General features: G+C 35.8%; 1 protein-coding gene across 1 annotated transcript in view; it reads left to right on the plus strand.

Annotated features, from left to right (window-relative positions):
- Window positions 1-4,222: 4,222 nt before the first annotated feature.
- The window catches only part of LOC141289255 (cytoplasmic dynein 1 intermediate chain 1), an 88,327-nt gene continuing 65,433 nt past the window's right edge, over window positions 4,223-27,116 (plus strand). The window contains exons 1-7 of the mRNA XM_073821350.1: window positions 4,223-4,461; window positions 5,425-5,538; window positions 5,635-5,749; window positions 6,318-6,405; window positions 8,752-8,802; window positions 12,333-12,392; window positions 13,307-13,422. Coding sequence (XP_073677451.1) covers window positions 5,431-5,538; window positions 5,635-5,749; window positions 6,318-6,405; window positions 8,752-8,802; window positions 12,333-12,392; window positions 13,307-13,422 — 538 coding nt within the window. The 5' untranslated portion in view covers window positions 4,223-4,461; window positions 5,425-5,430. The remainder of the gene's footprint in view (window positions 4,462-5,424; window positions 5,539-5,634; window positions 5,750-6,317; window positions 6,406-8,751; window positions 8,803-12,332; window positions 12,393-13,306; window positions 13,423-27,116) is intronic.

Consider the following 27,116-nt stretch of genomic DNA (forward strand, 5'->3'; position numbering starts at 1 on the left):
AGTTCACCAAACTTGAAGTTCGAAACCAAGCGGCGACCTCCTAGCCTGGAAAAATCCAGATCCTAATCTATTAAGATTAAGGGTCTGGGATCTAGCAATGAAAACTGCCTAACTCGAGGGGCGGCACCAAGCATGCATTTGAAACTCTAACTGCACGCAATTGGATAACGCCACGACCAATCACAACAATACACGCTTAAGTACCAGCAGAGCTAAATGATGTTTCATTAACAAAGTTCGGGAGAAGCGCGTCAGATGCTTAGCGTAAACATCACAAGTCAATATATTTATATATATATATATATATATATATATATATATATATATATTTTTTTACAGGGCTCGCTAAATCGCAAGCCCGACTTCCCGGGGCTATTGTGTTTTCCAGTCGAGCTACAAAAATGTTTCACCGGGCCTGCCCGACGGGCTGTCGTAATGTAGAGGGCTCCTGCAGGTCCTTAAAGGGATAGTTCACCCAAAAATGAAAATTTGATGTTTATCTGCTTACCCCCAATGCATCCAAGATGTAGGTGACTTAGTTTCCTCAGAAGAATACAAACGAAGATTTTTTACGAAAACCGGTGCTGTCTGCCAGCCTTATCATGGGTGTGGATGGGCACCAGACCTTTAAAAGTAAACAAAAACATGCACAGACAAATCCAAATTACACCCTGCGACTCGTGACGATACATTGATGTCTTAAGACACGAAACGATCGGTTTTTGAGAGAAACTGAACAGTATTTATATCATTTTTTACCTTTGTTACAACGCCACGTCCATCTCTCCTGAGTAAGCGTTCGGCATCAGTCACGTCACATGAGCACGCGCTCTGTGGTAGAATACGCAAACGCCGGAAGCGATCTGTCGCATGTATACGACACTCATTGTTTACACAGAGCACAGAGATTGTGGGTATAGCGGCTATTCAAAATGGTAAATACTTGCGCTTATCCTGATTGTTTAAACCGATTTAAAGCTAAAAGATTACATTAGTTTGCGCAAACTCATCCGGGACTTTTCACTGATTTCCCCTTACGGCGTTTGCGTATTCTACGCTAGAGCGCGTGCTCATGTGACGTGACTAATGCCAAACTCGTGCACATTACAGATGGACGTGGCTGTGTATCAAAGGTAAAAAATGATATAAATACTGTTCAGTTTCTCTCAAAAACCGATCGTTTCGTGTCTTAAGACATCAATGTATCGTCACGAGCCACAGGGTGGAATTTGGATTTGTCTGTGCATGTTTTTGTTTACTTTTAAAGGTCTGGTGCCCATCCACACCCATGATAAGGCTGGCAGACAGCACCGGTTTTCATTAAAAATCTTCATTTGTATTCTTCTGAGGAAACTAAGTCACCTACATCTTGGATGCATTGGGGGTAAGCAGATAAACATCAAATTTTCATTTTTGGGTGAACTATCCCTTTAAACACTCCTCAACTTAGTTGTATCAAATTTAAGGCCATAAAAAGTTTTAAATATGTTAAATAGTATAAGTAAAGTCTTAATTATAATTTAAGAGGTCTTACAGTTGAGGACGGAAAGAGGAGAATGCAATAGGGCTGGATTAAACTTCAAAAGGCAATGATGTCATTGAAGAAGTATGCGTGCTGCACATTTCAAAGACGAAATGTGGCAGGGATGTCTTCATATGAATGTATCTGAAGGGAGCCGACTGTCCTCAGAAACATGTCATTGGCATTTTCATTTCATGCCTGATAAAACTGCGTTAATGCTGCTTTGTGTACAGCTGTTATTATGGAAACCATAATATTTCAGCGCTCCCAAAGCGCCACCTCATGACAGAGAATCAATTTTTTCATTTCTAATACTTTTTTTTAGCTGTTTATGGTCAAATGATTGCAATTATCGACCCATATTTTTATGCAGCAAACACAGAGTTGAAAATGTAAAAAGTTAAGGTGCCTTCTAAAAATCTAAACAAGTACAGTAATATTTATGTTTTAAATAAATATAATAAATTATATACTCAATTCATCCCTTTTAATGGTGTAAAACAGGGGTCCCCAAACTTTTTTCTGAGAGGGCCACATAATTTTCTTTTCTTTAATTGGGGGCCGGGTCGGTTTATAAAAGAAAATACCATGGGCCCGACTAACTACTAGTATTATTATTATTTTATTATGATTTTACCTGTATTTATTTTACCTTTTAATGCTAGAATAGTTTATTTTGTTATGCACCACACAGACAAATTATTATTTGTTTTAAAAAAATATACAGGTGCATCTCAATAAATTACAATGTCATAGAAAAGTTCATTTATTTCAGTAATTCATCTCAAATTGTGGAACTTGTGTATTAAATAAATTGAATGCACACAGAGTGAAGTAGTTTAAGTCTTTGGTTCTTTTAATTGTGATGATTTGGCTCACATTTAACAAAAAACCCACCAATCTCAACTAATTAGAATATGGTGACATAATCAGATTATCAACTCAAAACACCTGCAAAGGATTCCTGAGCCTTCAAAATGAAAATGGTCTCTCAGTTTGGTTCACTATAGGCTACACAATCATGGGGAAGACTGCTGATCTGACAGTAGTCCAGAAGACAAGCATTGACACCCTTCACAAGGAGGGTAAGCCACAAACATTCATTGCCAAAGAAGCTGGCTGTTCACAGAGTGCTGTATCCAAGCATGTTAACAGAAAGTTGAGTGGAAGGGAAAAGTGTAGAAGAAAAAGATGCACAACCAACCAAGAGAACCGCAGCCTTGAGAGGCTTGTCAAGCAAAATCGATTCAAGAATCCACTGTATCCACTTTTTTGAATCACACGTCAAACTCTGCCTTCATCATTTGCAGCGCTTCCACAGACTTTTGCAACTGGGAATGGGGCCACTGGTTTCTCAGCTGAAAAACTTTGGGTAACTGGGAGATGAGTGAAGTCTTGCTTTTAGACCTATCCCACAAGCAGTGCTAGTTTCACCTCAAATGCTATTTTATGCTATTTTAATTTCATTTTTCATTTTCAAAATATGTCTCTGAGACTGTTCAGAGGGCCGGTCCAAATGTGGGGGCAGGCCACATTCGGCCTGCGGGCCTTTGTTTGGGGACCCCTGGTATAAAGGATGAAATGCCATAGTGTAACATATTTTGTTTTTGTGTGAAACTGTATCTGAATTTTAAATCATGCCATTTTATGGCTTAATATTCTACTGTACATTGTCCAATCACATTACTGTTTATTTTATTTTACTTATCTTAAAAAGGGTCATGAATTGTTTTAAGTTATTATTTTACAATTTTGCAGATACACTAAATGAAATAAATATAATGAAGTAAAATTCCTTCCTTGATATTTGTTTATATTTTTGTATTAAAAACATTTTTGATTAGACTCCTATCTGATTTTCTATATATATATATATATATATATTTGGGCTAGTTAAATTAATTTTCAGGCTACCAAAATCTGAAGAGTATACCTGCCCAAAGGGCTACCAGAGATTTTGAAATTTTGCGAGCCCTGTATATGTATACACACACACACACACACACACACACACACACACACACACACACACACACACACACATACATACATACATACACACACACGACACACACACACACACACACACACACACACACACACACACACACACACACACACACACAAAAGAAGTTGTTCCAGGTTTGGAATTTTCATTTTTGGGAACTATCCTTTAGCAAAGGTTTTAAATATGACTAGTAGTTTTTCCCCAATGTGGTATTAGTAGTTACTAAACGTAGTTTACTATCTTACTGTTTCTTCTTGTCATAGCTCTAAACAATTTCTCTTTTCCTTCTTTCCTTAAAGCATTCTACACACTGCACGATTTTAGCAATCCTATAAGATCATTGCTGATCACACTGGAAGCGATCAAAGGCGGATTTCGCGTAATTCACACTCACGTGCTGTGTTGCTGATAAACATGATACAATTTCAGTTCTGCTTTTATATGAAAATAAATACGATGAACAAGACACTCAAAGTGCTTGCTATTTAATTTCATACGAAAGGCGTATTTATCATCCATTTTTTACTTTAATACTGAAGTAGAAATTTGTATTTACTGGATCTGGGTTAACGTTAATGATCTATAACCTAATGTTTAAATCTGTACATCAATGCAGAAGGAAATCCGCTAGGTGGCACTGTTGCAGTGGATTAATTTATTTCTACATTATAACAGCATTTTGGAAGGGGAGAGGTGGGATCTTTTAGTTATCTCGAGGTAGCAAGGCGGTCTATGAGCATCTTGCCACCTCTAAAAAATGTAGGCCAATAGCCTTAAATTTTAGCAGCAGCTTCGATGAATTTCTGAACGATCGCATCGTATAATCTCAAACATGTTTTAAATCAAGGGCCGTATTAAATCGGATGGCAGATTGTGTACATCAGCAGTGATACAGCATATTTACAGTGGACAGCATCCACACTGGGGACAGGTAGGAAGTGTCACACACACCGGGTGCATGTTTGTCATCCTCATGCTACTGTGAGGTTTCATGTGCATTTTGTTGTGTTTCATCCTTTATGTTCGATGACTTCATAATCGCATATGGTTTATGACGTCATTGTGCTTCTCGTGGTACCCACTGTTAGCAATAGCAACGCTGACATCATTTGTATATCTAAATGTATCATTGTGACATTTGTGTAATCGAACTGGATTTTTAATAATTGTTCATTCTGTAACGTTCTGTAAGCGAATTGAAGTCTGTTATGACAACAAAAACAGCATTATGATACATGACAGCTCCACCTAATGTAGCATCCTCAGCTATCTCTGGACCTTATGAACCTGTCCACATCATAAATGTGACTTTTACGTGACAATTTGCTATCAAAATATATGTTTTTATTCACCTATTTTATGTATAGCCACCCTAAGGCATTTCCATTTTGTTTTGTGCCATTTATGGTGTTTTAATTCAGCTTGAATAAAGCTTTTCCTCACTATTTAATATTGTTTTGTTTTTATTTCCACTTCATTTCATCACATTTAATAATTTAGTTTATCATTTGATAAAGCCTAGGATATAGAGTTTTAAGTTGTATTATTCTGAGATCTTATAGATATCATCTGCCACACCCTTAATACAGAAACAGCTGTATTAACTTATTTTTTTTAATTTTTTGTTGCTATATTAGGGGATCAAACTAGGTTTCTTATGCCTCATAAATGTTAAAAATAAATTTTCTTATAAATGTATCACATTACATGAATATATACTAAGGCATTTCTTTTGAAAACACAAATTGTAACTGATTTTCACTGCAGTAGTGAGGGTTTAACCATTGCTTTTACTGAACAATGCCTCTAAATATAGAGTAGTCTCCATACGGCTCTGCTTACACTAGAATAGATGTGAAAACTGTGGGTCTGTGCTGTAATTGTTTTGTCGCAGGACAAAATGGCTGATAAGAGTGACCTGAAAGCCGAACTTGAGCGCAAGAAACAGCGCCTTGCTCAAATCAGAGAGGAAAAAAAGAGAAAGGAGGAAGAAAAAAAGAAGAAAGAGGTGAGAAAATATTTTAATGAAACTTATACAGAATGTTCTAAAAACTTCATATGAATATCTGAGTATGTGTGCTTGTGCATTTGTAAATGTAAACAGTCAGAGACACAGCAGAAAGCCGAAGCTGCTCCTGAGGACTCCGATTTGGACCGCAAGCGCCGGGAGACAGAGGCTCTCCTTCAGAGCATTGGAATCTCACCCGAACCTTCATTAGGTACAGTACACAGACCACTGGACCGCACTGAAATATCCATCTGCACCACAGCCACCTCACTCAACAATGTCTGCCTCCGAAACACATGAGAATATTGTCTTTTTACCCATGCCAAGTGTAAAATTCTGGGTTCGCTTCATGTCTTTGAACGGGACTTCATCCAAACCTCTTTTTTGATGGGCTTTTCCCAGTCTTTTCCTAGCATTGTAGTCCTACTACCCTGTCAAAGTTGTAATTGCTAATGTAATTTCTAGGGTTTATCCAATAGAATAGATCAAGTCATACATATCTCTAGATCTTTACCGAAAATGCTATTTAATGCAAACATGAGAAAATTAAAAAACTTTCAGTAACTTGTTATTTGTCTATGTAAGCTATCTCACCACTGTGCTGATTTTTGTGACAGTCTTTGTAATTCTTTTCTCTGCTACTATCGCCATCTAGTGCAGAGCCATGCGCATTACAAACATAGGTTCCATACTCGCAGATTTTAAAATCTAGTTGTGTATAGTATAAAGAAGTGCAGTATAAATGTTTTATATCTGACTGGCTTTTTCTCTTTTCATAGTCCCGACACCAATGTCCCCTTCAAAGTCAATGAGCACACCCAGTGAGACAGGCAGCCAGGACTCAGTTGATGGAGCAGCTGCTGGCAGGTATTTAACACCCTGAAATCGACATATAAGACCATTTACCTTTAGTATATAATATGTACAGTATATATTTTTTTAACATCGTTTTAGTATTTGATAGGAAAAACTAATGTTTTCACAAATAATAGTTAAGACAAACAATACATACAAATAAAAAGTTAATTACAATCCATTAAATTTAATTTAATTTTGTACTTCCTATATCTATTTATGTAAACTATCTACATACACTACAGTTTAAATGTTTGGGTCAGAAAGATTTGTAAAAAAAAAAATTGAAAAGTTTTTTTTGCCCATCAATTGTAATATTACATATATTTGTATATTTAATAACTTTTTAGTGTAAATTATTCCTATGATGGCAGAACTGCATTTTTAGTAGTTATTACTCCAGTCTTTGGTGTCACATGATCCTTGAGAAATCATTTTAATATGTTGATTTTCTGCTCAAGAATTTTTTTTATTATTACTTATGTTGAAAACAGTTGTGCTACTTAATCATTGATTGAATGTTAATGCTGTAATAAATCTGTGTGTGTGTGTGTGTGTGTGTGTGTGTGTGTGTGTATATATATATATATATATATATATATCACCGATTTAAAAAATTAAAAAAAAATAATTTAATGTTTTTAAAGATGTTTCTTCTGCTCACCAATCCTGCATTTATTTGATCCAAAGTACAGCAAAAACAGTACAATTTTGAAATATTATCACTATTTAAAATAACGTAAAATAATGTTTTCTATTTGAATATATTTTAATGTAATTTATTCCTGTGATTTCAAAGCTGAATTTTTGCATCATTACTCCAGTCTGCTCAAAAAACATTTATTATTATTATTTTTATTATTATTATTATATTGAAAACAGCTGAGTAGATTTTTTTCAGGTTTCTTTGATGTATAGAAAGTTCAGAAGAACAGCATTTATCTGAAATAGAAATCTTTTGTAACATTGTAAATGTATTTATCCTCACTTTTGATCAATTTAAAGCATCCTTGTTAAATAAAAGTATTAATTTCTATCATTTCTATAAATGTATACTGACTCCAAGCTTTTGAATGGTACAAAAGCTTTTTATTTTAGATAAATGCTGATTTTTGGATCTTTCTATTCATCGAAGAATCCTGAAAATAATTTACTCAGCACTTTTAAATATTGATAATAATAATACAAATATTTCTTGAAATGCAAATCAGCATATTAGAATGATTTCTGAAGGATCATGTGACACTGAAGACTGGAGTAGTGATGCTGAAAATTTAGCTTTGATCACAGGAATAAATTACATTTTAAAATCTATTCAAATAGAAAACAGTTATTTTAAATAGTAAAAATATTTCAAAATGTTACTGTTTCTGCTGTATTTTGAATCAAATAAATGCAGGCTTGGTGAGCAGAAGAGACTTCTTTAAAAAAAAAGAATAAAAAAATTTGACTGGTAGTGTATATATAATAAAAAAAGGTATATCATTATTTTATTACCACGAGTCTTAAGAAACATCTTGAAACATTAATTAACAATGTAAACCTCACTTTAGAAATCAAATATTATGTTCTAATCTTAATTTTTCATAGCCTAAAACTCTTTTTCTATTAATAGCTTGTGTTCGAGTTATTTTGTAACACAAGTGTGACTGATACCCATGTTTCTTTGTCTTTTTATATGGGATCAACAGATATAGGTAAGAATCATTCTGTGGTTCCTGTAATGTGCTCATTTTTGATTTTCCACTTCACCTGTTAGCCTGAGACAATATAAAAGACCAAAGCAGCCTATCTCACAACATTAAAATCTAATTCCACTGATACTGAAATGGAGAGTTTAAGAGATTCCCTGATCAATTTAGTGGGCATCTAGAAATTCATAACTAACCAGAGAACTTCCTGTAAGAGAAATATTTGTAAGATGAGACGATCGATTTCTAACATAAAACATCAAAAATAACAACCAAGAGTGTATCAGTGCCAGTCGCAGTGAGGGTTGTTAACAGGCTCGTTTTTCTTTCTCTGAAATACAGACAGATAGCTGCAGTCATGTGGAAAGAGGAAGGCTGATGCGACTGCTGCTCTGGCCTGTAATTAAGTCTGCATAATGCAGACGTGCAGCACGTTTGACACATGATGTGCGCGCTTGTCCCTGTCAACGCTCCCTGCAGGGGGCTCGGCTCACAGCCACTGGACTGAAGCGATATTTCCAGGACATATTAATGACTTCATCTTTAACTATGCAGTAGCATTACCTCATGATAGCATGATAGGATTTCATGAGTTGTTTTTACTCCAAGGTCGGTTGTAACAGTGTCCCGCTAAGTGTCTCCATCTATAACTCTCGCCCTCTCCCAGGTCAGGGGTCAGTGGCATTAGTAAGCACAAAACAGACACAAACAATGTAAGGTATGTATCCGCACAAAACCCTAACCCAGAATCCCAAGCAGCTCTTTTGAAGGGAGCGCGTTCGCTCTGCTATTAAAGTCAGCGCACGCTCTATCTCATTGGCAGTTGAAAAAAGCAGAACAGTTTAGGTTGCTCCCCCCGGTGTGACTGCCTGATGCCTGCTGTTACCTTGAGCCTTGACTTCAACAATTCCTCTTGCATGGTTAAATTGGAGCCATTTGCAACGACGTGAATGACAATACGGTTTTTTAAATGTCATCACTGGTAAAACAGTGTCAGTTTGACACGCTACCCCTCTGGCTGTGTAAGTTTGGTGAAAAAAAAAATTAATAGGCATGTTTGTGACTTGTACTGAAGGTTGAGGAAAAAAGTTTACAAGGTCAACAACGTTTTGACTTGTTTCTATAGGATAAAATATGCACATCACAGAGAAGCTTTGCTTACAGGTTTTGTGGGTCATATATGAAGAAAATATATATATATTTACAAACAAATACGTGCTATATTCAGGCCACCAATCAAAACCTGTCATATATGTCTGTCTTAATGTACAGTATCTCACTATGTGTAACATACAGTACTGTTTACATGTTTGTTTATCTTTCTAGTCAGCTTAAAGTGATAGTTCACCCAAAAATGAAAATTGTCATTAATTGCTGACCCTCATATCGTTCCAAACCCGTAAGAGCTTCGTTCACCTTTGGAACACAAATTACGATATTTTTGATGAAATCCAAGAGCTTTCTGACCCTGCATAGACAGCAACGCAACTGACACGTTCAAGGCCCAGAAAGGTAGTAAGGACGTTGTTATGAAGCTGAAGCTGTGAGAATATTTTATGAAGCTGTGATAATACTTTTTGTGCGCAAAGAAAACAAAAATAACAACTTTATTCAACAATTTGTTCTCCTCTGTGTGTTTCTTCGACATACCTTCATGACAGTACCATGACACATGCGTGTACATTTCTCTGCTTACAAACAATGCGCAGCACATCCGGGTTCGTCGTAACATGAAAGTGAAGAAATTGTTGAATAAAGTCGATATTTTTATTTATTTTTTTGCAAAATTATGTCCTTTTTTAATTATGTCCATACTACCTTTAGGGCCTTGAACATGTCAGTTGCGTTGCTGTTTATGCAGGTTCAGAAAGCTATCGGATTTAATCAAAAATATCTTAATTTATGTTCAGAAGATGAACGAAGGTCTTACAAGTTTGTAACGAAATGAGGGTGAGTAATTAATGACATAATTTTCATCATGGGTGAACTATCACTTTAATTAGTTAATGATATAACAAAAACACTTAACAAAAAGTGCTGTCTGTGGCATTACCATGGTACAGTAATGATTTCTGATACTACTTTGAATTTGGCCTACCATATCCACCTTATTTTTAACGTAAGCACAGGTACGGCCATTTTTGGTTTTTGGTTTTATGCACTTCCAGTTATTTTTAGCTGTACAAAAACAGTCCATTATGCTGTATGATATTGCAAACTGATGTTATTATCATATTATTTCAATTTATTATCATATTCATAAACACACTGGTTTATAGCGCAAATAGCTTTACTGTTACTGAACTTTGTTATACTTCTAGTTATTTACATACAGAGGCTAATGAATCGGAAGTCTCACACATTCAAATAAAATTGCTTACTTCCGCATTGCAAAATAAGGTGGATACTACTGGTCTTTTCTCAATGTGCTTAAACCCCGGGTTATCAAGTTTTTAAATTTGTAAAACAAAGTTTCATAGTTTTTACATTTTAGAATGGGGTTAGCATTGTTTATAACTCTAGATTAACTACAATTTTTTATTATGTAAAGTAAGTTATGGACTGAAAAGTCTATCAAGGACACACTGTAAGGTCATGAATGTATAAAAGATTAGTGTGAGGTGATTAGTTGTGTTTAGCCAATAGGAATGTAAGGGTATTATCAATATCTCGATATTATTGTGATATTTTAATGATATGAAACGATATGTCTTCCAGACAAAACGTGTTGTTTTTAAAATAAATTAAACTTCTTATTCTAACATAAACGGTCTTTGAAGTTGTGTTTTGGGCCATTATGCTTTGGCACAGTATCTGTCAAATAAACTAAAACTGAAAGCACAATATGACTTAATCCCTTCATCAAGTCTGTTTTCGCTGCACAAAGCGAAGCGCACTTCTTTCAGGCGATCAGCTCATGATCCGGGGTTTTCCACGCATCAGAGTGGCTCAGTTCACAGTAAATGCAGTGAACTTGTTTATTCCATGTGCTGTGAGTTTAGCGCACATTTGGGAACGCAACGGCCACCAGTTATGCTTTATTTTTGTGGCAGATGTGTTTTTGTAAGCCTGTTTTTACTGAAGCTGGAGTTTTCCATTAAAATAATAGCTCTAGTGTCGTTTCCGTAAAAAGTGCAGTATGAATTACTGACAGCTAGCAGTTTAAATGGGTAACGTTACTGCAGTCCAAATTCAAAACATCTCTTTCAAGTGTAGAAATTAGGAAAGAAGTTTTGTAATTTCCCTACCGTAGTGTAAAGCAAAAATAATATACCTATAGAATATTCATTTTCATTCATTTTACAGTGCAGTTGTTTTACAATATATCGCTATTACTGTTATAAGAATAACAATAATCTTCAATTGTTGTTGTTATTATAGTATTATATTATAATTTGTTTAGCTTCCTATAACATTAATGTAATTTAGACACTAGTATACCACAGATAAGGCTCGAGTCCCCTTAAAAGTTAAGATACAAGTCAGTTCACTGACTTTTTCTGACTTAAGTTTTCTTAGTTAAGAACATGGGTTGGAGCTCTTAATTTTGAACTCTCACAGTGCATTAGAATAATATAATAATTTAACTTTAAAAGGTACAAAATTTTCATTTTTCCCCAAGTCATTTTCATTTTATTTATTTTTTTAAATATTGCAATAAATATCGTATTGTAGACTTCATATCGAGCTATTATTGTATCGTGAGATTTTGATATTGTTACATCCCTATTGGCCAATCAATGCTATTGACATAGATATTGACAAATATGCAAAGCAACGTTAGCCTGGGGTTTAGCAATGTGCGGTACCACATCCAGAAACCATGGTAATACTATAGAACTTTTTGTAAGGGTTTATTCAGTTGATATATTTTCATAAAACTGTTCACGTTTCTCATATGTCCATTCTGCAATGTAATATTATAACCCAAGAAATATTTGGTGACTTATCATATTTCCCGTGCGATTCTCACATCATTTTAATATAATACATCTTCTACAGTAACATACATGCCATCCTTTGAAAAGTGCATAAACATGATGCATGAACCTCCTTAGTGTGTGTCAAACTGCATCCCCATGTGTGCTGATTTGATTGGTCCTTTCTCACTGTTCTCCTGGCTTGCATGAGGTGTGTGTGCTTTGATATTTATGTTGGTGTTTATGATGGTGTTGTTTCTGCTGAGGTTAATCTTGCATGTTCTCTCCCTCCTGTCCCCTGCGTGACACCCTCTGCCGCCCCCTCCAGGACCTTGCAGTGGGACACTGACCCCTCTGTTCTTCAGCTGCAGGTTGACTCTGAGCTCGGGTATCTCCTCCTCTCTGTCTCTTTCTGTCTTTCTTTTTACTCAGATCTGCTGACCTTTTATATGCATACACATACACATTTGTACAAAGATTATTCAACACATGTACATGCATTTCTTTGGACACCTATTGGCTACATTCAGTGCAGGGATGTGTAAATGAATTCTTAAATTCTCGATTTTGAATTGAGTACAGGGATGTGTAAATAAATATATATATATTAATTATACTGTATGTATGTGTATATATATATATATATATATATATATATATATATATAAATTATACTGTACCTTATTACTTTATACGCAAAATGGTGTCAAGACTAGTGTTTGAAAGATAGATAGATAGATAGATAGATAGATAGATAGATAGATAGATAGATAGATAGGTAGGTAGATATCAACTGTGGTCAACTAGGTCAACTGTGTTCTAGATTCCCTTATCATTTCTTATTTACCATTTAATTTATAATCTACATCTACATGTGTGTGTGTGGTATTGCACTGCCTTTGTACTGTAGTGTACCATTGTGTATGCAACTTTTCCTTTGTTCCTCTCATTTCTCTTTCTGGCTCACTCCCTCTATCTCATTCCCCTTTCCTTTTAAGTTTGTCAGGTTCAAGTGTTTTCAGCTGGTCACTCTCCAGCTGTGTGCCCAGGGCTGTATGTGACAATGATTGATGCACCATGCCATGTACTGAGAATGCTTTAAACATTAGTTCTAGCAGTCAACTGAGGGTCATCCAAACTTACAATATGTTCATGGACCTGAATAATGAGAGATGTAACATTGTATTTAGTCACTGTGATGCAGTCAATTTGTTATTGCTGTATGTATTTTAATGTATTTTAGTGCATACAAATGTGTGTCAGGTTGCAAGACATTCATAGGGCGTATTTTTCTTTCCCCAGACGTCGAACACACAGATTGGGACCTTCTAAGATAACTCAAGTGGATTTCCTGCCAAGAGAAGTGGTGTCCTACTGTAAAGAGACTCAGACACCGTTAGCAGCCCATCAATCTGAAGGTAGATACTTAGAGTAATATTCTACATGTTCTGAGAATGCTTTTTTAAACTTGCTGCTAGTCAGAATCTAGAGTGGTTAAACTACATTTAAAAGGATAGTTCACCCAAAAATGATTTACTCACCCTCAAGCCATCCTAGGTGTATATGACGTTCTTCTTTCAGACAAATACAATCAGAGTTATGTTAAAAAAATGTCCTGGCTCTTCCAAGCTTTATAATGGCAATGAATGGCTGTTGAGATTTTGAAGTCCTATAAAGTGCAACCATCCATCATAGAAAGTACTCCACATGGCTCCAGGGGGTTAATAAAGGCCTTCTGAAGTGAATCGATGCATTTGTGTTGGAAAAAATCCATTTATAAAACTTTATAAACAGTATTCTCTAGCTTCCCCTAACTGTCAAACGTGTGTTCACAAGAGAGTGGCGTTCCAGCGGATGACGTAGAACGTAGGTGAACGCGAAAGTGACAAATGCAGAAGCACAGAGAAGAGAGGAAAACAAAACACCGGTCACAAATTAGAAGTACAAAACAAGGATTTGTAAATAAAAATGTTGGATATGTTAAATGATTTTTATATAAGACAAGAGGAGAATGGTTTTCCTTTGCTGTAAACAAAACTTGATTCTCACACGATTAGCATATTTTCACCTACGCCTATGTCATCCGCTGGAGCACCACTTTCTTATGAATGTGCATATGACAGTTGGCAAAAGCTGGAGATTACTGTTTATGAAGTTAAAATATGAATATTTCTTCTTACATAAATGCATAGATTTGCTTCAGAAGCCCTTATTAGCCTAAGTGGAGCACTTTTTATGATGAATGGATGGACTTTATTGGACTTCAAAATCTTAACACCCATTCACTGCCATTATAAAGCTTTGAAGAGCCAGGACATTATGTAAAATAACTCCAATTGTATTTGTCTGAAAGCAGAAAGTCATATACACCTAGGATAACTTAAGGGTGAGTAAATCGTGGGGTAATTTTTCTTTTTGGGTGAACTATCTCTTTAAGGGGGCGGAGTCTAAATATAACTATTGGCAGAGGAAGTGTTGATTTATTCCAGTAACAGAAATCATTTGACCAAAAACTTACTACACAATAATGACTCAGTGAATCATTTTTGAATCAGTGTATTTACATGAATCTTCCAGTGATTCACTGAAAGGAATCAGTTTTGGAGTGCCTGTGTGATTCAAGTTTGTTCAGCTGTTCAAGCTGCATGTATAATATAACAGCACTTTGACATGCTACATCGCTGCTCATTTGGAAGTAAATTGTTACTGGAAAAACTGTTAATTTGGAAAGAGCTGAGCTATTGTCATGCTAATGAAAAATGTAGTGCGTAGCATTGCTTCGAGTTAGTTATTCCCCAACTCTGAACTATAACCACATGAACTGTGGGGAGAAAAATAATGCTATTAATCAATTTAAGTTTTCCGGCCAACTACGGTGTGAGGTCATAACCTATGCTTAATTCACTTAAAAATAAATTTAATTAAAATATGTTTTCCTGATGTTTCCTGATAAAGGAGAATTAGAACTATATACTGTAGTAGTGATTTTTATATAGTGCAAAATCAGACATTTAATTACAAATGTACATGTTCTCACCTTGTCAACCATTGTTAAGATCTACAATAACTTATTTATCTAGTTTTATCTGTATTCAATCAAAATAGGCAATTTGGGATTTCACGGTAAAACAGTTTAGGACAAGCTCGGAAATTGAAACGGGCTGCTCAGTGAAGAGCTTTGATTTTCATCGCTGTCAGGTGGGCTGTCATCCTGACCGTCTGGTTCCGTTGAAGAGCTCCAAACCTGTGCAGATTAAGATTCATTTGACCAGCCGCGGCCTCCATTTCCTGAGAGGGGAGCTGGGGGGACGGCTTTTTTGAAAAGAGATGCCTGCCCATCAGTGGCTCTGCTTGAAATGGCAGAACAGTAACGGCATTGAGTCAGGCTTTAAGTGGATGCAGACGGGTAATTCAAGATGGCTTCTATCATCAGAACATCACTTGGAGTTGTGCCTGCGTTTCTGTGGAGGGCTACCAGTTTGCTTTGGCCTTTCTGTTGAGATTGTTGGGCTCACTATCAGTTCATGTGCATGACATTTCAAAAGATTAAATATTCTAGATGGATGCTTTGATGACCAATTTTGAAATCCATCTGCATAGTAATATGCCTGACATTGTTAACACAAAAATGGAAGTTCTGTCATCTTTTATACACTCTCATGTTATTTCAAAACTGTTTGACTCTTTGTTCAAAAGAAGATTTTGGTAACATTTTAAAGAATGTTGGTTTAGGTGACCATTGTATGGAAGCCCGTTTCCACCACTGAAAAAAAAAGGTAATTGTGAGTTTTTATGTCAAAATTTAGATCTTTTTTTCTCGCCATTGTGAGTTTACATCTCACAATTCTGAGAAAAAAAAAATGTGAGATGCAAACTCACAATTGCGAGTTATAAAGTCTAATTCTGAGGGTGAAAAAAGACTAATATGTTCTCAGAATTGCGAGTTTATATCTCACAATTCTGACTTAATTACTCGCAATTGCATATTATAAAGTCAGAATTATGTGATGTAAACTTATAAATCTGAGAAAAAAGTCACAATTGCGAGATATAAACTCGATATAGACTTTATTCCTCAGAATTGCGAGTTTACATTTCACAATTCTGACTTTATTTCTCAGAATTGCTAGTTTATATCTCATAATTCTGACTTTATTCCTCAGAATTGCGAGTTTACATTTCACAATTCTGACTTTATTTCTCAGAATTGCGAGTTTATATTTCACAATTCTGACTTTATTTCTCAGAATTGCAAGTTTATATCTCATAATTCTGACTTTATTTCTCAGAATTGCAAATTTATATATCAAAATTCTGACTTTATTTCTCAGAATTGCACATTTATATATCATAATTCTGAGAAAATTTTTTAGAATTGTTAGAATTTGTGTCATGCAATTTTTAGGAAAAAAGTCTTTTGTAAGACCTGCAATTGTAAGTAAAAAAAATCTGAATTTTAAGATAAAAAGTCACAGTAATTTTAATTTTTTTATTCAGTGGCAGAAACTGGCTTCCATACAATATCAACAGTATCAAAATAACTTATAGCTTATTAATAGTTAATAAGTTGTTAAGTTTAGGTATGGGGTAGGATTAAGGGATCTAAAATGTTGTTGTGTCTTGCAGAATAAGACATTAATATGTGCTTTATATTTAAGTAATAATAAACGGTAAATATGCTAGTAAAATGCAAGCTAGGTAATAGTGAGAAATAGTCTTTAAAATAAAGTGTTGCCATCAGGACTCAACAATGATTTTTGGTGTAGATTTTAATTTATTTGTGTACATTTTCTTGTGCAACAAATAGTGTATTAGATTTTTTCTTTGCAGTAGTAACTCTGAATTATACAGCTACTGTATAATGTAAGTTTCTGGAAAAAAAAAACGATGTTAGGGGTAACATTTTTATTTTCATCTCATTCTGATCACAAATCATGCTTGTAACAAAACCTCATCTATATTAACCATATAAAAAGCATAACCATGATGTTCAAATACCATGGTAATGTTATTTAGAACAGTAATATCAAAAATTCACTGAAACCCATATGTTTAAGCTTGCGTGGCATAAAAATACAAAATTAAATAGCGTCATCGGTCATCCTTTTTTGTTGAATCCTGAAAGAGTACACCTTTAAATGGTTAAAGAGTAAACCTATAGCTCATGTAGCACGATACAGTATTAATAAAACTCCTCCAGCTGATTGATTTATGAAATGTGAAAGTGCTTAATCAAAGCCACTTTTGCTTGTTTGTAAAAGAATAATGTCAGGATATTTCTCCTTATTAGTTTAAGTGTGGTTCCTACCACAAAGACTTCTTGGCTTCTCCATTCGTTAACTCGACACAGCAGTCAGCGCTGAGCCGCCCTCTTCCACAAGTGTACTCTAATGTACTCCATTGGCTTCAATCAAATATCTGAAGCCAATCATATTTAAAGTGTCATATTTCAATTACATTTTTAAATTTATAGCCTTGTTAAAATGAAGCTCACATAGAGCTCGGCTAATTTGATTGCATCCCCCAGACTCGGGAGCCAGGCCTGGTATAAAACGCAGATGGTTTGAAAAGCACCCTAAACATCTCCATATGGACGGGACCCCCTAACAAGCGGCTTTTGGTGTATTTGCATAACATCGCTGGTAGTTGGGATGTGAAGCACGGCTTTTGCTATTTGGTTTCCTCCGAATAGGATTTTAAACCTGCAAGCGGTGCACTAAAACCTTATCTCGCTGCTCTCCATCTCATCTTCTTTTTTCCATCTGCATTTCACACCAGAATCCCTCCATCCTCTCATGGCTCCTTGATCCCTACGCTGGCAACAGCTGCTTGCCATGTGATTGGAGACTTCCTGTCATTATAACTGATGTGTTTTTATTCTTTCCACTTCCTTGAAGCCTGATCAGAATTAAAATTGCTGGTGGAATTTCCTGTCAAGGCAGGTCATTTATTCAGCAAGTGCAACCGCTGACAAGCCTTTGATTGGCCGTTGCCCTTAGCAATCACACTCTGTACAGTTTATTTGTTTTTTCCTCTCGGCCTACAGATGCAGCTTGAGCTCACAGCTGTCTTTAGGTACAGGTTGTCTGTCCAGGGGAGACCCTGCCCCTGCGAGACCTCTCACATGAGAAAGAGAGGAATTTTTAATAGGTCTTTCCACCACCTGCTACAGCTTGCATTCTGTGTTTGTTCAGGCCGGTGCAGAGGTCTCGTCCACTGATTGGTGAAACTAAGCAGATGCCTTTTTCCTTTTCTTTATTTTTTTCCTCTCTGACCCTCTCTCTTTTGCCCTGAGTTGGGGGATGCAAGAATTGCCAGGTGTTAGCCCCCTCGAGACTGCACTATAACACTGTCATGAAGGCTGCACCAGCAGCAGCCAGCATGTAGTTTGATTAAGGTCAAATTAACCTCAGTAGTTTCCAATATGCCCTCTACTTACAGTACTATGGCTAAATATATGCTTGGTTAAATGTCTTCTAAAACAATTAGTGGTTTTGAGGAAAACATTCCAGGATTTTTCTCCATATAGTGGACTTCAATGGGGATCAACGGGTTGAAGGTCTAAATTGCAGTTTCAATGCAGCTTCAAAGGGCTCTACACAATCCCAGCCAAGGAATAAGGGTCTTATCTACTGAAACGATTAGTCATTTTCTGAAAAAAAATCAAAATGTATGTACTTTTTAACCATAAATGATTGTCTTGCACTAGCTCTGCAATGTACATCCAGAAATTCACGCATTACATAATCACGTTGGTTAGTTATTCACCTGTGTACTCCAGTTCAAAAAGGTAGGGTAGGGTGAAAAACTCCATCTCATTTTCTCCTCCAACTTCAAAATTGTCTGACATCGTTGTTTTACCTTTTTTTGTAATAGGCGTTTGACTTTTTTCACGTTTGCCTTGTAAACTCTGGGTCGGTACTTCTGCCTACGTCATGTGTGACCTTTCCAGCATGACTACGTAATATCTGGTTAAAAAGTATATCAAGTTTTTTGTTTTGTTTTTTTAGAAAATGACCAAGACTCTTATTCTTCAGCTGAGATTGTGTAGAGCCTTTTGAAGCTGCATTGGAACTGCAATTTGGATCTTCAACCCATTGGCTCCCATTGAAGTCAACTATATGGAGAAAAATCCTGGAATGTTTTCCTCAAAAACCTTAACTTCTTTTCGACTGAAGAAAGAAAGAAAGAAAGACATGAACATTGGATGACGAAGTAGATTATTAGGAATTTTTAATTCTAGAAGTGAACTAATCCTTTAAGTTTGGGGTCAGTAAGTTTTTTTATGTTTTTGAAAGAAGCCTCTTATGCTCACCAAGGCTGCATTTATTTGATGAAAAAATACAGTAATATTCAATGTCTCATGATCTTTCAGAAATTATTCTAATATTCTAACCATTTCTTATTACTATGTTGACAGTTATGCTGTTTAATATTTTTGTGCAAACTGTAATACATTTTTTCAGGATTTTTTGATGAATATAAACAGCGTTTATTTGAATAGAATCTATAGAAATTAGTTACAAAAATAGTAGGGATGTAATGATACAAAAATGTCACAATACGATAATATCACAATATAAGTCCATGATACAAAAAAAAAAAAAAAAAAACACAAATGAAGACTTGGGGAAAAAAAAGAAAATTTTGTACATTTTAAAGTTAAATTATTTTATCTAATGCATGTTGAGAGTTCAAAATTAAGAGCTCCAACCCATGTTCTTAAAAAAACTCAGAAAATGTCAGAAAAAAGTCAGTGGCTGTATCCGAAATCGCCCCCTATACCCTATTCCCTATTCCCTACATTAGTCCACTCGTACAGCTCCAGCTCCAAGCCTATGCGTCTCCATGCATTGTTTCTTCTATTAGCGTCAAAATAATGGGGGCTTGACAAATCATAAAGTTCAGGAAATCCCTGGACCACAATGATGAGCTGCTCCTCCATGTTTCTACAGAGGTTTCAATGTAACGGAAAAACGTGAGGAAGCTGATTGGTTGGTTCATGTCACATGACCTGCGGTGCGCTTGCTGCATTCTGAAAAGTTGAGATGTTTTTATCTCGATGCGGCGCGGACGCGCCTGTAAAAAAACGAGCGCGTCGCACCGCGTGCGCGTCGCGACCGCATCGCTTCCATTATGCGCGCACAAGCCGCGCGTCTACATTTGAAATAACGAATTTGAGCGCGCAAAAGACGCTACATGTGAACGGCCCCTATTGCTAACTGTTTAACAATCATTTAAAATGGACAGTTCAAGTAATAGGATTTATCTTGAACTATGTCAAGGAATTTACATATAAACCCTGGTTAAACAATTTAATAATCAATTTACAACAAATTTGTACCCGTGTTGTACGCTGTATTACGCAGTGGATGAGCGCGTTGTAAAATGAACAGATGGATGATTCAGCTGCGGGCGCCATCGTCTGGCGAGACGCGGGAATTCAGTCAGCGCGCGACTCTCACAGTCCATTATGGGTTATCTCTAGCTGTTAAGTGTACATTGGTTGTACACTCGTTTTTGCGGTGCATTGTGGGATTGAATGAGTGCACTCGGGAATGTCCACTATGGTTTTCGAACACCACTTAAAATGGCTGTCCCCTCAAATAGTGCCCTATTTGAGGGTATAGAGGGCAATTTCGGATACAGCCAGTGACTTGACTTGTACTTGAACTTTAAAGTGGACCCTCTTTTTATTGGTGATATAATGTCTCAGTCTAAATTACATTCACACTGGCCAAACAAATTTGAATATAATAATAATAATAATAACAATTTTAGATTATTGTTATTCCCATGACAGTAATAGTCATATAATGCAAAACAACAGCACTGTAAAATAAATGAAAATGAATATTTTTATAGGTATATTAGTTTTGCTTTACACTACAGTAGGGAAATTACAATACTTCTTTACTGATTTCTACACTTGAAGGAGATATTTCGAATTTTGTTTGTAGTAACGTTACCCATTTAAACCGCTAGCAGTCAGAAGTTCATACTGCACTTTTAAGCTTTTATTTTGATGGAAAACGGCAGTAGAGCTTTTATTTTGACGGAAAACTCTAGCTTAGGCTAAACTCACAGCACAAACAATAAACAAGTTCACTGCGTTCACTGTGAACTGAGTAGAGGTCGACCGATTCGGCCGATATATCGGGCCGATATTTGCGATTTTTTAATATATCGGCATCGGCTGATATCCATGTTTAGTAGCGCCGATTTAAAGTCAGGCATGTCTGCGAGCAGCCCCGTGTTATTGCTGCGGTAAAACGCGCTGCTGTGAAGGACCCCAAACTTTTGTAAGGTTCAATAACAGTTCTGAGAGATAAATGTAAGGCTTAAATTCTGTCCTATGGTCATATATTTACTATACATTACTAGTAAACTATGAAGTGTTGCTTTCACTTAGTGAAAGAAAAGCACAGAACCGTTGGGAACTGGCATAATGTTACTGCTGGTTAAAGGTTTGGCAGGCTCTCACAAACAATGCAGCTTTGCGATTACTCCGCCTCGCTCAGAGACAGTGATGCACGGAGGGTGGTTATATCCGCGGGTCTGGTAATAAAAAAATGCATTCTACTTGTGGGTGGGTCGTGGGTGGATGAGATAAATCAATAATGATGTAAACATTAACTACATTTTCTAAAATCTGAACCTTTTTTTCAGCATGGATTTGGCTTAAAAGCACGAGTGATTAAGCCTATATAAGTGTGCAGCGATGTGAAGATCAGCTGTTAAATTAACCATCTATTCATTATATTATCATGCAAAACTAAGAATTAGAATAATTGTAATAGGAAGATCGTGTGCGGTTAAAATTTCTGTGTTCAAAATTTTATATTTAAAACATTAAAGTTTAACATTAATCTCAGCTCTTTAACTTTTATGTAAATGATTAACAGTTTTTATATTATCTGTTTTATATATTTAATACTTTGGTTAACTTTGGTTAAATCTTTCATAATAATACTGTGCAGTGCACAAAATCAAGATCCGAAAGATGGTTCATTATGTTCATTGTTCATGATGTTAAGTTTAGAAATGATGTGCATCCACTTATTATTAGTGTGACATTTTAGCATGCAAATAAAGGGAAGAACTTCAAGATATCGGCCCTAAAAATCGGCCAAAAAAATCGGCAGCACATATCGGCCATCGGCTGACCCTGACCTCTAAACATCGGCATCGGCATCGGCTATAGAAAAACCCATATCGGTCGATCTCTAGAACTGAGCTGTTCTGAGGCGTGGAAAAAACACCGGATCACAAGCTGATTGCCTGAATAGTGTGCACGCTTTGCTTTGAAGCGCACAGCGAAAACTTGATGGTTTTAGTTCGTTTGACAAATACTGTGCCAAAGTATAATGGCCCAAAACACAACTTTAAAAACCTTTTAAGTTTTAAAAAACTTTTTCCCCCGAAGACCTATATCGTTTCTTATCATCATGTGACCACAATAATATTAAAAATATAGTTTTGCTATTGATATTGATAATATCGTTACATCCCTAAAAAATACATTTAATAAATGTTTTGACTGTCACTTTTGTTCAAATGAACACACACACACGCACATGACTGACGCCAAACTTGAGAAGAAATAAGATATGTTTAGGATTCTATGCTACATCTAGCCCTGCTGGAAAAAAAAAACAAAATATGCTGGTTAGGTATATTTTAAAGCATGGCAGCTGATTTGAGCTGTTTTAAGCTTAAACTATCTGTCATGCTTCAAAACATACCTAACCAGCATGTGCTGTTTTATTTTTTTAACAGTAAGGTTACTAACTTGTCACTCTAATCATGCAGATTCTTTGTACACAAGGTTAGAAGGTCTTGTTTTCAATGAAGCATTAGGTTTTCTTTGGCTAATATCTGATGCCTGTGGCTCAACACACTCAGGCGAAGAGTTTCCTAATGGATCCAAAAAGTACTTGGCTGTGTGTACTGTGTTCATCAGCTGGTTGTGATGTTTTGCTGACCCCAGTTTAGCCTCTGATGCAGGTTCAGTCACGTGCAGGTCCAGCCCTTGTGTTTCCAGCAGTATCAGATCCCATGATAGATATGGTTTCATGAAGATTTATGCTGGTGGTCTTGGAGAAGTTGGCAGAAATGAACGCCAAACCTGTTAGCCAGTGGCTCATTTGTGGTATAAAAGCCTTCCAGATCTCACCATCAGAAGCGAATGACCTTAAAATGACATTATTGTAAAGCAGCAGCACTGAATGTGTGGAGCATGTAGTCATGACTCAGCAGTCCTGGTCAGTCAGGGGTTGTGACCCGTCTGAACTTTTAACCCCGCTGAGCCGTAATCTAAATGTGTGTGACTCTGTTTAGGAAAATTTAATTCAATGAACTGTTCGCTTCCGTCTCAGCTTTGCTCAAATGAATATGGCTAGTGTGATATGTGTCCAGGTTCTTGTCTGTTGGTTGGGTGGAGATCTGTCTCTGCTAAGTGTACATTGTTGTTGACTCAATCAAATTACCCGTCAATCACTGAGCGCCATATTCAAGGCTCCAGTGGGCTCTTGGCGACATAATTTGTATGAAAGAACAGGCTTGTAATTCCTAAAGACTGCTGGGAGTGGATAACATTGCAAAGGCATGGCTCATCCACTGGACAGTGCCTTAGTGGGTTCTGGGAATATACTCTCGGCTTCCCGGTTATATACTTTCCTCTGGCCTTGCCATTGTTGGCGTAATGTGTCACACTGTGCATTTTTAGAGAAAGTGACCCCTGAACATTTGGCATCCTTGAGTAGACCGGCAGTGATTAAATGTTAATCTGTAAAAACAGTTTGTAAAAGAACACGTTAGATCTTTTTTGTCACTCTGAGAGGAAACAATTGTTCATCCAAAGGGCTAGTTCACCCAAAAAAGAAAATTCTGTCATTGTTTGCTCATTGTAAACCTTTCTCAGGACTTCAGATTTCCACACAACATCCAAAAAAAGGATAAAAATCTAAAATAAACAATCATTTAAAATGTAGTCATTTTTGTGAATTCATTTGCAGTTTTGTCAGACCTGATCTTGTTCGCCAGTGTTTCCTACAACAACAAAAACACTGTGAGCCTTGGTGTCCAATTTACAAATTACTGTTATGAATCAGTTCTTTTTAACTGGTATTTTCTCATTTAATTTTTTTTCTCACTTGGAACTTTTGCAATTTGAATGAGTAAATTGTTTGTTACTGCTATAACCCCCTGACCCCCTTATTGAACTACGAGTATTTTTTTCAATAATGTATGTTTCAAAATAAAGTAACTGATGCTGTCATTTATATGTTTTAGAAAATGTAATTATTCTATATTAGCAATTTGAATCTGAGTCAATGAGTTACTGAGCTATAAACTGACTCCCTCATTGAACTACAAGTAATTTTTCAGTGATATGTGATTCAATATAAAGTAACTGTTACTGTCAATTATATTTTACGTTTTAGAAAATTCAATTATTCTGTATTAGCAGTTTGAATCCGAGTCAATGAATCGTTTAAAGTTTTAAGATTCCCTCACTGAACTACAAGTATTTTTTCAGTAATGTGTGTTTGAAAATAAAGTAACTAATACTGTCATTTATATTTTGTTTTAGGAAATTAAATTATTCTGTATTAGCAATTTGAATCAGAGTCAATGAATCGTTCAAAGCTGTTACTGAGCTATAAACTGACTCACTCATTGAACTACAAGTAATGTTTGAGTAATGTGTGATTCAAAATAAAGTAACTGTTAATTTCATTTATATTATATGTTTTAGAAAATGAAATTATTCTGTGTTAGCAATTTGAATCAGAGTCAGTGAATCAATTACAGATACTGAGCTATAAATTGACTTCCTCATTGAACTACAAGTAATTTTTGAGTAATGTGTGGTTCAAAATAAAGTAACTGTTACTGTCATTTATATTTTAAATTTTGTAAAATTAAATTATTCTGTGATATTAATTAGAATCAGAATCAGTCAATCATTTAAAGCTGTTATGAGCTATAAACTGACTCTCTTAGTGAACTACGAATAATTTTTCAATGTGTTGTTCAAAATAAAGTAGCTTTTACTGTCATTTATATTTTTTATTTTAGAGAATTAAATTATTCTGTATTAGCAATTTGAATCAGAGTCAGTGAATCATTTAAAGCTGTTACTGAGCTATAAAATGACTTCATAATTGAACTACAAGTAATTTTTCAGTAATGTGGTGTTCAAAATAAAGTAACTGTTACTGTCATTTATATTTTACTTTTCAGAAAATTAAATATTCAAATTGCTAATACAGAATTCAGAATCAGTAAATCATTTAAACTGTTTCTGAGCTATAAACTGACTCCCTCCGTGAAGTACAAGTACATTTTTTATTAATATGTGGTTCAAAATAAAGCAACAGTTGCTGTAATTTATATTTTGTTTTAAAAAATATATATTTTGTATTAGCAATTTGAACTAGTCAGTGAATTGTTTAAAGCTGTTACTGAGCTATAAATGGACTCCCCATTAAACTACAAGTAATTTTTGAGTAATGCGTAGTTCAAAATAAAGTAACTGGTTCAGAGTCAGTGAATCGTTTAAAGCTGTTACTGAGCTATAAATGGACTCCTTCAGTGAACTAAGAGTAATTTTTCAGTAAAGTGTGGTCCAATATAAAGTAACAGTTACTGTCATTTATATTTTACATTTTAGAAAATTAAATTATTCTGTATTAGCCATTTGAAACAAAGTCAGTGAATCATTTAAAGCTGTTAATGAGCTATAAGCTGACTAGAAAATTAAATGATTCGGTATTAAATGACTTTATATTACATTACAACACTAAACATAAAACATACATAATTTTATTGTAATAAATAATGGTATAATTGTAATAATAATGGTAATAATGTTATTTTAAAAACACTCTTGTGGTCCAAATGTGGTCCAAACCAACAGAGCTTGGATCTAAGACTAAGCCATTACACTTAAACAGGCTCTACCGCTAATTACCATCAGCCGATAAGAAATGTTTCAACACTATAGTAAAAAAAGTCCAAGTATTTCAGCCGTGCAAAGACCCTTGTGCAAGATAGCGAGACCCAAGGTTAGTTCAAAACTATACAACTTTATTGCAACCGTTACGATACTGAATTTTGTAATGTCTGTATTGCACTTGGTCTCCCCCAGTCCTGGAAACCATCTCAAGGAAGTCGAACAGTTCAGAAGGTCATGGAAATGATGTGGTTCTTTGTTTCTCACAATCTCCCTCTTTCTCTATTTAACGTGCGCACGTACGCTTGTGTGTGCGAGTGTGCATTAGGCGTCTTTTGCTGGAATTTTTCAGGGCCATTAGCTCTGGGGGTCTCCAGTGGGAAGTGGTGATTCACTTTTTTTACAGTTACTTTTTTGGTAAACTTGTGGTGGTCCTGTAATGGTTCCTAATTGCAGGCAAACTGAGTTCTAACTAACTGCTAATCTGAAAGACATTACAGGGACTTTGCAGAGACCACCGTAACCAAGCGGTTGAAAACAACAGTGAATGTCAATTGATCCCAGCCAAACATACTGACTCAATTAATTAATTGCTTTTTCGGGTCAGCGTTTGTATCTCAAGCGTCAAAATAATCATAATGTTTGATGACACAGCTATGATTATTAACTGTCAGGTTAATTGAGATTATAATGTTTATTTCAGGTCATTCTCAAGTTATATTTGCTGTGAAAGATGCTTGAAGGGCCTACTTAAACTATTTCAAATTCTTTAGTTTCTGACAGATGTATTTAATATAACCTTGACAAATAGTTTTGCCTTGTGAAGAGCGTGTTGCAGTTGGCGTCCCATAAACAGCAGTTTTCTGAGGGTCTCATGATGATTGTGGTCAAGGCTTTTGCCATTCGGCACCAGCTCGCCCTCAGTCTGGGTTGAGCCGGGCGTATGGGTCACATATGGAAGCGCTTCATGCTGGTGTGTTGTTTTAGCTCTTTTATACAAGAGAAAAGCTGAGGGTGTCTGTGTTCACAAAACTAAAGGTTAGCCAAAATTCCCTCTCATACAACAGTGGTTGCTATTTTCCTCCATCTCCGTCCCGGGGAGAGTCATGTCGCATTTAGATACTGTTACATTTACTCTCTTTTGATCTGCAA

The sequence above is a fragment of the Garra rufa genome, chromosome 17 (assembly GCF_049309525.1).
Source record: "Garra rufa chromosome 17, GarRuf1.0, whole genome shotgun sequence".
Classification (NCBI taxonomy): Eukaryota; Metazoa; Chordata; class Actinopteri; order Cypriniformes; family Cyprinidae; genus Garra; species Garra rufa.